This window comes from Macaca nemestrina, chromosome 14 (assembly GCF_043159975.1).
Source record: "Macaca nemestrina isolate mMacNem1 chromosome 14, mMacNem.hap1, whole genome shotgun sequence".
NCBI lineage: Eukaryota > Metazoa > Chordata > Mammalia > Primates > Cercopithecidae > Macaca > Macaca nemestrina.
Genome location: NC_092138.1, coordinates 48,884,974 through 48,897,196, shown reverse-complemented (window position 1 = coordinate 48,897,196; position 12,223 = coordinate 48,884,974). Strand labels below are relative to the sequence as shown.

General features: G+C 45.4%; 1 protein-coding gene across 2 annotated transcripts in view; it reads left to right on the top strand.

Moving 5' to 3' along the window:
• The first annotated feature begins 4,842 nt into the window (after nucleotides 1-4,842).
• The window catches only part of LOC105489060 (HAUS augmin like complex subunit 6), a 51,091-nt gene continuing 43,710 nt past the window's right edge, over nucleotides 4,843-12,223 (top strand). For both annotated transcript variants that reach the window (XR_011612625.1, XM_071077840.1), the window contains exons 1-2: nucleotides 4,843-5,257; nucleotides 11,005-11,100. Coding sequence is in view for 1 of the 2 variants with exons in the window: in XM_071077840.1 (XP_070933941.1) it covers nucleotides 5,130-5,257; nucleotides 11,005-11,100 (224 nt within the window). In the remaining variant the exon portion in view is untranslated. The remainder of the gene's footprint in view (nucleotides 5,258-11,004; nucleotides 11,101-12,223) is intronic.

The following is a 12,223-nucleotide window of genomic DNA, read 5'->3' as shown; positions in this document are numbered from 1 at the left end:
GTGACCTTGAGCAAGTTACTTAATTTCTCTATGCCTCATTTTTTTTCATCAGTAAAACAGTAATAGTGTTAGGTTTGCTATGAAGATTAAACAGTTAACATTTATGAAAAGCTTAGAGCAGTGCCTGGCACAAAGCAACATTAAGTATTAGTTGCCTATAATCCCAGCACTTTGGGAGGCCAAGGTGGGTGGATCACTTGAGGTCAGGAGTTTCCAGCCTGGCCAACATGGTGAAACCCCGTTTCTACTAAAAATACAAAAAAAAGAAAAAAAAATTAGCCGAGTTGTAGTGGCACAGGCCTGTAATCCCAGCTACTCAGGAGGCTGAGGCAGAAGAATCGCTTGAACCCAGGAAGCAGAGGTTGCAGTGAGCCAAGATCATGCCACTGCGCTCTGGTCTGGGTGGCAGAGCGAGACTCCATCTCAAAAAAAAAAAAAAAAAAAAGAAGTATTAATTAAGGGAGTAAATTGTAGAAGCAATCTGGAGGCAGTGGCTCACACTTGTGATCTCAGCACTTTGGGAGGCCAAGGTGGGAGGATCACTTGAGCCCAGGAGTTCCAGACCAGCCTGGGCAATATAGTGAGACCTTCTCTCTATAACAAAAAACCTTAAAAAGATTGGGCTGGGCATGGTGGCTCACGTCTGTAACCCCAACACTTTGGGAGGCCAAGGCGGGCAGATCACTTGAGGTCAGGAGCCCCAGACCAGCCTGGCCAACATGGTGAAACCCTGTCTCTACTAAAAATACAAAAATTTGTCAGGTGTGGTGGCGGATGCCTGTAATCCCAGCTACTCAGGAGGCTGAGGCGGGAGAATACCAGGCTAGCCTGGAATTCCTGGTCTCAAGTAATCCTCCTGCCTTGGACTCCCAAAGTGCTGGAATTAACAGGCATGAGCCACTGCGCCTAGCTGCCAAATCTTAGAATGAGGCCTAGTGAGTGAGGACTAAACTCTGACCTTTTTTCTTTCTTGTCCAAATTCCTATCTATAGAACTTGGGGAGTCATGTCCTACAAGTCATAAAAATCTCATCAGATGGGTTTTGTTTAAGCCTATATAACCCAGCTTACTTTCCAACTTGACTGGCATAACATTGACAGATAAAGACAGAAATTAAAATATTTTTTCCCAAAATATGTTTCTTTGTTATATTTTGAAATGGTCCTTCAAAACCGTCTCTTATGGGGGGAAATCTACATCTGTAAAGAAGCTGGCCGGTGGCTCACACCTGTAATCCCAGCACTTTGGGAGTCCGAGGCGGGCAGATCACCTGAGGTCTGGAGTTCCAGACCAGCCTGGTCAACACGGTGAAACCCTTTCTCTATTAAAAATACAAAAATTAGCTGGGCATGGTGGCGCATGCCTATAATCCCAGCTACTTGGGAGGCCAAGGCAGGAGAATTACGTGAACCCAGGAGGCAGAGGTTGCACTGAGCCGAGATGGCACCACTGCACTTTAGCCTGGGTGATAGAGTGAGACTCCATCTCATAAATAAATAAATACATAAATAGAATCTCTATTGAAATAAGTAGATCTTTCCCCTGGCAGGCCATCCCCATCCTGAAGAGATTAACTGAGAATCCAATACTTGCTCTGTCACCCACGCTGGAGTACAGTGGCATGGCATGTGATCTCAGCTCACTGCAACCTCTGCGTCCCGGGTTCAAGCAATTCTCCTGCCTCAGCCTCCCAAGTAGCTGGGACTACAGGCGTCTGCCACCATGCCTGGCTAATTTTTGTCTTTATAGTAGAGATTGGGTTTCACCGTGTTGGCCAGGCCAGTCTTGAACTCCTGACCTCAGGTGATCTGCCCACCTTGGCCCCTCAAAATGCTGGATTACAGGTGCGAGCCACTGTGTCTAGCGTAAAATTTTTTTTTTTTTGAGACAGGGTCTTGCACTGTTGCCCAGACTGGCATGCAGTGGCATGATGTGGGCTCACTGCAACCTCTGCCTCCTGGGCTGAAACAATCCACAGCTTCAGCCTCCCAAAGTGTTGGGATTACAGGTATGAGCCACTACACCCAGCTTCTAGTACTTTTGGGTGGCCACCTATGAGACTTCATACTAACCCTGGTGTCCACAACCACTTATCTTGATAGACACTTTTCTATAGATTCTAGGTCTTTAGATAGTAACTTGACTCTTTCAACCAATAGCAATCGGAAAATCTTTTTTGTTGTTGTTTTTTTTTGTTTTGAGACAGTCTCACCGAATCGCCCAGGCTGGAATTCAGTGGTACGATCTCAGGTCCCTGCAACCTTGGCCTCTTGAGTTTAAGCGATTCTCCTGCCTCAGCTACTCCTGAGTAGCCTCCTGGCTAATGTTTGTATTTTTAGTAGAGACGGGGTTTCACCATGTTAACCAAGCTGGTCTCAAACTCCTGACTTCAAGTGCCTCGGCCTCCCAAAGTGTTGGGATTACAGGCGTAAGGCACCATGCCCGCCCCAATCAGAAAATCTTTGAGTCCACCTATGACCTGAACCCTCCACTTTGAGTTGCCTCACCTTTCTATACAGAACCAATGTATACCTTACATGTATTGATCGATGTCTTATGTCTCCCTAAAACCAAGCTATAGCCCCACCATCTGGGGCACATGTTCTCAGGAACTCTTGAGACTGTGCCTCAGGCCATAGTCACTCATATTTGGCTCAGAATAAACTTCTTTAAATATTTTGTTAGAGGAACCCCTGCTTTCCAGGCCTCTGGTTTAATAAAACATGACTCAAGTGACTCCATCTTAAACTAGCTAGGCACTTACAAGGCTCCTATAAAATTAATGCTTATGGTCTAAAAACAGCCACATTCTAAGCTTGCCACCAATTATAATAACAGAATATTTATGGCCATACAGGACATCTCCCACCAATCCTGCAGAATGTCCAGATGCTCTAAAGAGCAGCCAACTTTACTTAAAGATGATGTTAATGAGCAAGCATAGGTTGAAAGATTAATGGTCTCTGAAAGCACAATAGCCCCACCTTTAGTGAGCACATCTGCGCATTCCAAGTTTAATTACAGCTCTTTATAGTTTCTCATAAGTAGAGACAGTAACAAAGGCCCGTGTGTTCCTCCGCCTCCTTTCTGAGGTTGCTCCGCTCTTCAACGGAGTAGTTTCCAATAAACTTCCTTCCTTCATTGTGCTCTGTGATTCACCTCAAATTATTTCCCGCACAAGATCCAAGAACCTTCTCTTTGGGTCTGGATCAAGACTCTGTTTTTACCGGTAACAATTTTACAGAGTTTGACTCTTTGTTGACAGGAGTCAGAGATTTTTTTTGTTGCTGTTCTTTTGCTTGGAGAAGGGTCTTGCTCTGTCACTAGGCTGAATGAAGTGCAATCGTGCAATCACAGCTCACTGCAGCCTCAGCTTCCCAGGGCCCACATGATTTTCCCACCTCAGCCTCCTGCGCAACTGGACCACAGGCTGCACCACCAGAATGGAACCAGAGATCTTACAATGACCTCCACAGTGAAAAGCTATGCATAAACTTCAAAAAGTGGTTTTAGGCTGGGCGCGGTGGCTCATTCCTTGGGAGGCCAAGGTGGACAGATCGCTTGAGCCCAGGAGTTCGAGCCCAGCCTGGGCAACTTGGTGGGTTCTCTCTCTCTCTCTCTCCTCTCACTCTTTTTTTTTTTTTTTTTTTTGAGACAGAGTCTCACTTTGTCGCCCAGGCTGAAGTGCAGTGGCAGGATCTTGGCTCAATGCAACGTCTGCCTCCTGGGTTCAAGCTATTCTTCTGCCTCAGCCTACTGAGTAGCTGAGCTGGGATTACAGTCATGCGCTACCACGCCCGGCTAATTTTGTATTTTTAGTAGAGACCGGGTTTCTCCATGTTGGTGAGGCTGGTCTTGAACTCCCCGCCTCAGGTGATCCACCCACCTTGGCCTCCCAAAGTGCTGGGATTATAGGCTTGAGCCACCGTGCCTGGCCTCTTTTTATTAAGGTGGTTTTAGTGAGGCAGGAGGCAATAATTGCCAGAGGTAGCAATGAGACTTAAAAGCAGGTTACCCAATCCATTTCGAGGCCCTGTTGTCTATGGGGTTTGTGGTAGGCAACAGCCGTCAGTTAAGAGAACTGCAGGCGGCCGGGCGCAGTGGCTCACGCCTGTAATCCCAACACTTTGGGAGGCCGAGGACGGCGGATAACCTGATGTTAGGAGTTCGACACTAGCCTGGTCAACATGGTGAAACTGTCTCTATTGTGCTTTCAGAGACTATTAAAAATACAAAAAATTAGCCGGGCGTGGTGGTGGACGCCTGTTAATCCCAGCTACTCTGGAGGTTGAGGCAGGACAAATGCTTGAACCCGGGAGGCGGAGGTTGCAGTGAGCCGAAATCTTGTCACTGCACCCCAACTTGAGCAACAAGAGCGAAACTCCGTCTCAAAAAAAAAAAAAAAAGACTGCAGGGGGAGTAGGGAGCCAGATTTCATTTAAAGCAGGCAAAGGAGCATCTAGTATTTGAGGGCATAGATTTCGCTAATGACAGAAATGAGGCTCAGAGATTACGTGACTTGATCAGAGTCACAGTGAGCATAGCGGAGGATGGAACCAATGCTTCTTCTCTCTACACCGAGGTACAGTGCTCCATTTATGGCTTTTATGTGACGTAACAACTAGCATACACAAGCAAATGAACCCCACACACCAACAATCAGAAAAACCCGAAGACACGAGGATCTGGGCAAGATAGCCATTACGCAAGCGCAGAACAATTCGCTGGCCGCGCAATGCCGCGTGGGTCTTGTAGTTTCTTGGCTGGGCATGACCGGAAGGGAGGAGAGAAGGGCGCATGGCATGGCGGGAGATATAGTCCTTCCGGGAAGTCCCTCCTCCTTCGGAAGACTGGCGGCGCAGGCGCATACTGCTCTTCCTTAAGGGCGGGAGTCTCGGTTTGTGGTGGCTTTGCTGAGGCAGTTGTGCCCGCACTACCGTTAGAAGCTCAGTTTCCCGGAGGCTGTAAGTCCCTTTGAGGCGAAATGGCTCGGGGCGAGAAAGGAGCAGACTTTGGCAATGGAAGGACCGCCGCGACCTCAGGCTGACCGTAGGGAGGGATCTTGAGGGCCCTCCGAGTCCCCTGGGTTTGCGCTTTCTTTCTTCGCAGCCGCCGTGCCTACCGCGAGGATGAGCTCGGCTTCGGTCACCACTTTCGAGAAGGAGCATCTCTGGATGTATCTGCAGGCGCTCGGCTTCGAGCCAGGCCCGGCAACCATTGCCTGCGGAAAGATCGTGTCGCACACGCATCTCGGAGTGTAAGGAGGCCGGGGCTGTCGGGGCGAGGGAGCCTGAGCCGGGGGATCCCGGCCTTGCCCTTTTGTATACCCCGGAGGTTGATTAATCAGAATTGGTTGAGCGGTTACTCTGTGCCAGGCATTGACTCCAAAGTTCCTACTCCCAGTTGCTGCCAGCCTAGTGGCAGAGGCAGACAGTAAATAATGGAAGAGTGCCGGAAGCGATCTGTAGGCGAGTGCAAAGTCTGCAGATGGGCAGAGTGCAAAACTGGAGGGACAGCTTAATTCTGCCTAGGTGGTGGAGGGGTGGTCTGTGGAGTAGTGGGAGGGATGGCGGGTAGTAGTGGAAGAGGAGGGGAATCTTACGTACAAAATGCCTTTTGAACTCAAGGGAGCCTTTGAAGGTGGTTTAACTTTATAATTTTTAATTTTTGAATTAGTAAGGCATGCTGGAGTTAGCATAAAACAACGGAGAAGGTATTAAAAACTAATACCCTTTTAATGAAAAGTATGGAAAGTAAAAGCCCCTTCCCTACTTTTTCCACTTCTGTTAAGGTTATGGATCTCTCCTAATAACCCACTGTAAATAACTCTGTTTTATTTCTATGTTTTATCAACTTTAGCCAGTATCTCTGTTTCATCATTCCCACTGTAGGCCAAGGGGAATTTGGGATAGATACATTGGCCATCTTCTATTCTTCTCAATCTGTTATATTTTTGTAAATTACATATTTTCAGTTCTTCTAGAGGCTTTTTTTTTTTTTTTTTTTTTTTTTTTTAAACAGAGTCTCGCTCTGTCGCCCAGGCTGGAGTGCAGTGGCGCGATCTCGGCTCACTGCAACCTCCGCCTCCCGGGTTCAAGTGATTTCTGCCTTAGCCCCCTGAGTAGCTGGGACTACAGGCGCCCGCCACCATGTCCGGCTAATTTTTGTATTTTTAGTAGAGACATGAGTTTCACTACATTGGCCAGCCTGGTCTCGAACTTCTGACCTCATGATCCGCCGGCCTCGGCCTCCCAAAGTGCCAGGATTACAGGCTTGAGCCACCATGCCTGACTGTGGCTGTGGTTTTTTCCTTGTTTTTGTTTTTGTTTTTTTTTGAGTCGGAGTCTGGCTCTGTCGCCCAGGCTGGAGCGTAGTAGCACGATCTCGGCTCACTGCAACCTCCTCCTCCTGTGTTCAAGCGATTCTTGTGCCTCAGCCTCCGTACTAGCTGGGATTACAGGTGCCCGCCACTGCGCCCGGCTAATTTTTGTGTTTTTGGTAGAGACGGGGTTTCGCCATGTTGGTCAAGCTGGTCTCAAACTCCTGACCTCAGGTGATCCACCCGCCTCGGCCTCCCAAAGTACTGGGATTACAGGCGTGAGGCACCGCACCCAGCGACCTCTATTTCTTGATTCATCAATCTCTTTTGATTCCTACCATAATTTCACAATGAACCGAGCTATTATAAGATTTCCTTCCTCCTCCTCTGCCTTCCCCCTCTTGACTTGTTTTGGCTGTATTTTTTCTGTCAAGATTTACAACTGTAATTAAGTTTTGCTTGGTAATTATTTTTGAGAAGTTACTATTAACGTGTGTAGCGGCCTGTCTAGCAGTCTTTTCTAAAAATTGAGTACCGCCTGGCGTGGTGGCTCGTGCCTGTAATCCTAGCACTTTGGGAGGCCGAGGAGGCGGATTGCCTGAGCTCAGGAGTTCGGAAACAGCCTGGGCAACACGGTGTAACCCCATCTCTACTAAAATACAAAAAAATTAGCCGGGCGTGGCAGCGTGCGCCTGTAGTCCCAGGTTCTGGTGAGGCTGAGGCAGGAGAATGGCTTGAGCCCAGGAGGTGGAGGTTGCAGTGAGCTTAGATCGCGCCACTGCACTCCAGCCTGGGTGACAGAGGGAGACTCAGTCTCCGGGAAAAAAAAAAAATTGACTACAAGCGTATAGCATTTATCAGGTTCATGTATTATTTGTTTCACATGATTTGATGGCCCATAGCACAGTCACATTTTCTCTATACTGGTGAAGTCTGAAGCTTTTCCAGAGTTCCGCTGAGAATGGCTCTCATTGTCACTGCGTCATTCTCTGCAGTGTTTTGGCAATTTTAGTTTTTTTTTTTTTTGGGACAGAGTGTGCTATGTCTCCCAGGCTGGAGTGCAATGTCGCAATCTTGGTTCACTTCAACCTCTGCCTCCTGGGTTCAAGCAATTCTCCTGCCTCAGCCTCCTGAGTAGCTAGGATTACAGGCACCTGCCACCGTGCCCAGCAAATTTTTCTATTTTTTAGTAGAGACGGGGTTTTGCCACATTGGCCAGGCTGTACTACTTTGCATTCTACCAACAAGGTACAAGCATTTCCTTTTCTCTGCAAGATTCGCCATCTTGTAACACATGTCCCCTTTAAATGCTTTATTTTATTTTATTTTGTTTTTTTGAGGCAGAGCCTTGCTCTGTCGTCCAGGCTGGAGTGCAGTGGTATGATCTCAGCTCACTGCAAGCTCTGCCTCCCAGGTTCACTCCATTCTTCTACCTCAGCCTCCCGAGTAGCTGGGACTACAGGTGCCTGCCACCACGCTTGGCTAATTTTTTTTGTATTTTTTTAGTAGAGACGGGGTTTCACTATATTAGCTAGGATTGTCTCAATCTCCTGACCACCTGCCTCGACCTCCCAAAGTGCTGGGATTACAGGTCTGAGCCACCGTGCCCGGCTCTTTAAATGCTTTAAGCATGGATGTGGCATCAAATTTACTTTTTTGTTTTTATTTTTTGAGATAATCTGGCTCTGTCTTCCAGGCTGGAGTGCAGTGGCCTGAATGTGGCTCACTGCAGCCTCCATCTCCTGGGCTCAAGTGATCCTTCCACTTCCGCCTCCCAAGTAGCTGGAATTACAGTTGCCTGCTGCCATGCCTGGCTAATTTTAATTCTTTTTTTTTTGAGATGGAGTTTTGCTCTGTTGCCCAGGCTGGAGTGCCATTGTGCGATCTCAGCTCACTGCAACCCCTGCCTCCCTGGTTCAAGCAATTCTCTGCCTCAGCCTCCCGAGTAGCTGGGAATACAGCCACCTGCCACCATGCCTGGCTAATTTTTTTGTATTTTTAGTAGAAACAGGGTTTCACCATCTTGGCCAGGCTGATCTTGAACCCCTGACCTCATGATCCACCTGCCTTGGCCTCCTAAAGTGCTGGGATTACAGGCGTGAGCCACCATGCCTGGCCGGCTAATTTTAATTCTATTCTTTCTGTAGAGATGGGTTTTCACTGTGTTGCCTAGGCTGATCTTGACCTTCTGGGCTCAAGTAGTCCTCCCACGTCGGCCTCCCAAAGTGCTGGGATTACAGGCATGAGCCACTGCACCCTGCCAAATTTACTTTTAAAATTGCTCAATGCACCTGTAAATCCAGCTGCTTAGAAGGCTGAGGTGGGAGATTGCTTGAGGCCAGAAGTTTGAGACCAGCCTGGGCAACATAGTGAGACCCTGTCTCTTAAAAAAGCAATTAGGCTAGACATGGTGGTTCACACCTGTTATCCCAGTGCTTTGGGAGGGCAAGGTGGGAGTATTGCTTGAGCCCAGGAGTTTGAGGCTACAGCGAGCTATAATGGTAGCGCTGTACTCCAGCCTGGGTAACAAGAGTGAGACCCTGTCTCTTAAAAACAAAAAAGAAAAAAACCCATTATTTTTTATTCACTTATATTTTGTACATACACATTCTCTTTGGTTTGCAGTTTATGAGTTTTTTGTTTCTATGAGCCTGAACTGGTATGACCACTTTTCTTTCTTTTTTTTTTTTGAGATGGAGTTTTGCTCTTGTTGCCTAGGCCGGAGTGCAGTGGCGTGATCTCGGCTCACTGCAACCTCTGCCTCCTGGGTTCAAGAGATTCTGCTTCCTCAGCCTCCGGAGTAGCTGGGATTACAGGCTTGCACCACTATGCCCCACTAATTTTGTATTTTTAGTAGAGACGGGGTTTCTCCATGTTGGTCAGGTTGGTCTCGAACTCCCAACCTCAGGTGATCCAGCCGCCTCAGCCTCCCAGAGTGCTGGGATTACAGGCATGAGCCACCAGGCCCGGCTCCATTTTTTAAAAATGTTAAACATATGCTTAATATATGACTCAGCAATCCATTCCAAGATATTTGCCCAAAAGGTTTGCAGTTTGGAAAAATCATATGGTTGCATTACAGAGAATGGATAGAAGGGGAAGAAGGGCTTTGCAGTTAGTTATCTAGGCCTGAACTAAAGTGGCAGTAGGAATAAAAAGAGGTGATTCATTTATTTGTTCATTCAACAAATATTTATTGACCACAGTATTGGACCTGGCTATGCAGTGGTAAACAGAATAGATATAAATTTTCCCTTACAGAATTTTTTTTTTTTTTTTTTTTTTTTTTTTTTTTTTTTTTTTTTTGAGACGAAGTCTCGCTCTGTCACCAGACTGGAGTGCAATGGTGCGATCTTGGCTCACTGCAACCTCTGCCTCCTGGGTTCAAGCGATTCTCCTGCCTCAGCCTCCTGAGTAGCTGGGATTACAGATGCACGCCACCACACCTGGCTAATTTTTGTATTTTTAGTAGAGATGGGGTTTCACCATGTTGGCCAGGATGGTCTCGATCTCTTGACCTCTTGATCTGCCTGCCTTGGCCCCCCAAAGTGCTGGGATTACAGGTGTGAGCCATTGCACCCGCCCCCTTACAGTGTTTTAGTCTAGTGAAGGAACAAACCTTCAACAAATGTCTTATTACAAATTATAATAAGTGTCAAAGAGAAGAGAGCAAGGTACTTTATGAAAAGACAACAGGTTTGAGAGATGGTAGGGAAGTAGGATAGATGGAACTTCATTTGTGTTACTTGAAGAGTAGAGACATTCTAAGAACAAAAGTGTTGTTTGACAAATGGATAGGCATAGGAACTTACGCAAGAGAATGGTAATCCTAAGTTAGAAATTCACTTGATTTGATTTTTTGGAAGTAAATTTCATGCTTTTCCGTTTAAGTTAACTCTTGATTCCTTATAGTTGTGTGACATTTCTTAAAGGGTTTAGTGTTTTTTTGTTTTGTTTTCACTTTTTTTTTTTTTAGGCTTTGTTTTGATTAATTAGGGTAAATGGAACAATAAAAACTAATGCCAGCGTTATGTTATAAAGATGGTTCTGGGAATAAAAATCTAGTAGTGAAGACCCTGGACTCTAGGGTGAGGTGACATATTTCAAATCAGTGCTTTTCTACTTTCTGGTTAAGTGATTTTGGGCAAATTTCTAACCTCTAAATTTAGGTTTCCTCATCTGTATAATGAAGATAATCAAACTACTATCTAGTGTCATTAGGATTAAATAAAATAATTTGTGTTAAAGTAGATAGTATGTGATAGTAGTGAAGATTAGCTAAGTTATTGCTTGTAGAAGGCTTAGAAGAGTGCTTGGCAAATAGGAAACTCTTAATAAATATTAACTATTTACTGTTATTCAGTTAATGTAGGTTGTTACCATTATAAGGCATGGTTCTCTCTCGAATTAGGTTTTCCTTCCTTTTCTGTAGAGTGTTTTCATTAAAGCCAGTTCTGCCAGTCTTATATTGAATCTGTGATTTGAGAATTAGAAAATGAAAGCTTGCATGTTTTTCTTAACTGGTTATAAAATGTACATGAATGAGAAAAATTAATTTGCCTTGACTTCCTGAAGAGAATGAAAACATTAATTTGTGTCGAACTCTTACTCAGCTTTTGATGATGTTTGGTTTATTAACCATTTTCTTTTTCTTTTTCTATTTCTATTTCATTTTTAACCACTAGGAACATGTTTGACAAGCTGAACCGTGATGCCTTTCATATAGTTTCTTATTTTTTGTTTCAAGTTCTGGACCAGTCTCTCACCAAAGAAGTTTTCAAGTAAGGAAAAATAATTTCATTTTCTTAAGTGTCTTTCCAAATTTGAAAATGGACTGTGTTTTGATGTAAGCCAGAATTTCTTTTTTCTTTTTTTTTTTTTTTTGAGATAGAGTCTCACTCCATCACCCAGGCTGGAGTGCAGTGACGCGATCTAGGTTCACTGCAACTTCTGCCTCCCAGGTTCAAGAAATTCTCCTGTCTCAGCCTCCCGAGTAGCCGGGATTACAGGTGCCTGCCACCATGCCTGGCTAATTTTTGCATTTTTATTTGAGATGGAGTTTCACCTTGTTGGTCAGGCTGGTTTCAAACTGCTGACCTCAGGTGAACCACCCGCCTCGGCGTCCCAAAGTGCTGGGATTACAGGTGTGAGCCACCACACCCAGCATAAGCCAGAATTTCAACTTGGCCTTTGACTGATGTTTTTTTTTTGTTTTTTTTTTTTTTTTTTTTTTTTTTTAGGCGGAGTCTCGCTCTGTCGCCCAGGCTGGAGTGCAGTGGCCGGATCTCAGCTCACTGCAAGCTCCGCCTCCTGGGTTTACGCCATTCTCCTGCCTCAGCCTCCCGAGTAGCTGGGACTACAGGCGCCCGCCACCTCGCCCGGCTAGTTTTTTGTATTTTTAGTAGAGACGGGGTTTCACCGTGTTAGCCAGGATGGTCTCGATCTCCTGACCTCGTGATCCACCCGTCTCGGCCTCCCAAAGTGCTGGGATTACAGGCTTGAGCCACCGCGCCCGGCCTTGACTGATGTTTTGAATGAATATTACAAAATTCAGGTTTGAGTCTTATACATTTAATTCTTAATCTTTATAAATCTGGGTGACGTTTTTCTTTGGTACATATCTTAAAATCATTGTGTATTTTATAGGTAATATAGTTTTTATTTTATATAATTCTTAACATTTTCTTTATGGTCTTAATAATTAAGCAAATTATTGTTAGCAGCACAATTAACTGGTATCAATCTGTATGAACTTGATTTTGCCCTGTTTTTTTTTTTTTTTTTGCTTAGTACTGTATGCCTTACTACTTTTCCTATAGGCAGTGTTGTTTTGTCTACATGGTTCTCTGTAAATCCTTACTTTTTTCAGTGATATATTAAAGCATCACTTGCTGTAGGGAAAAA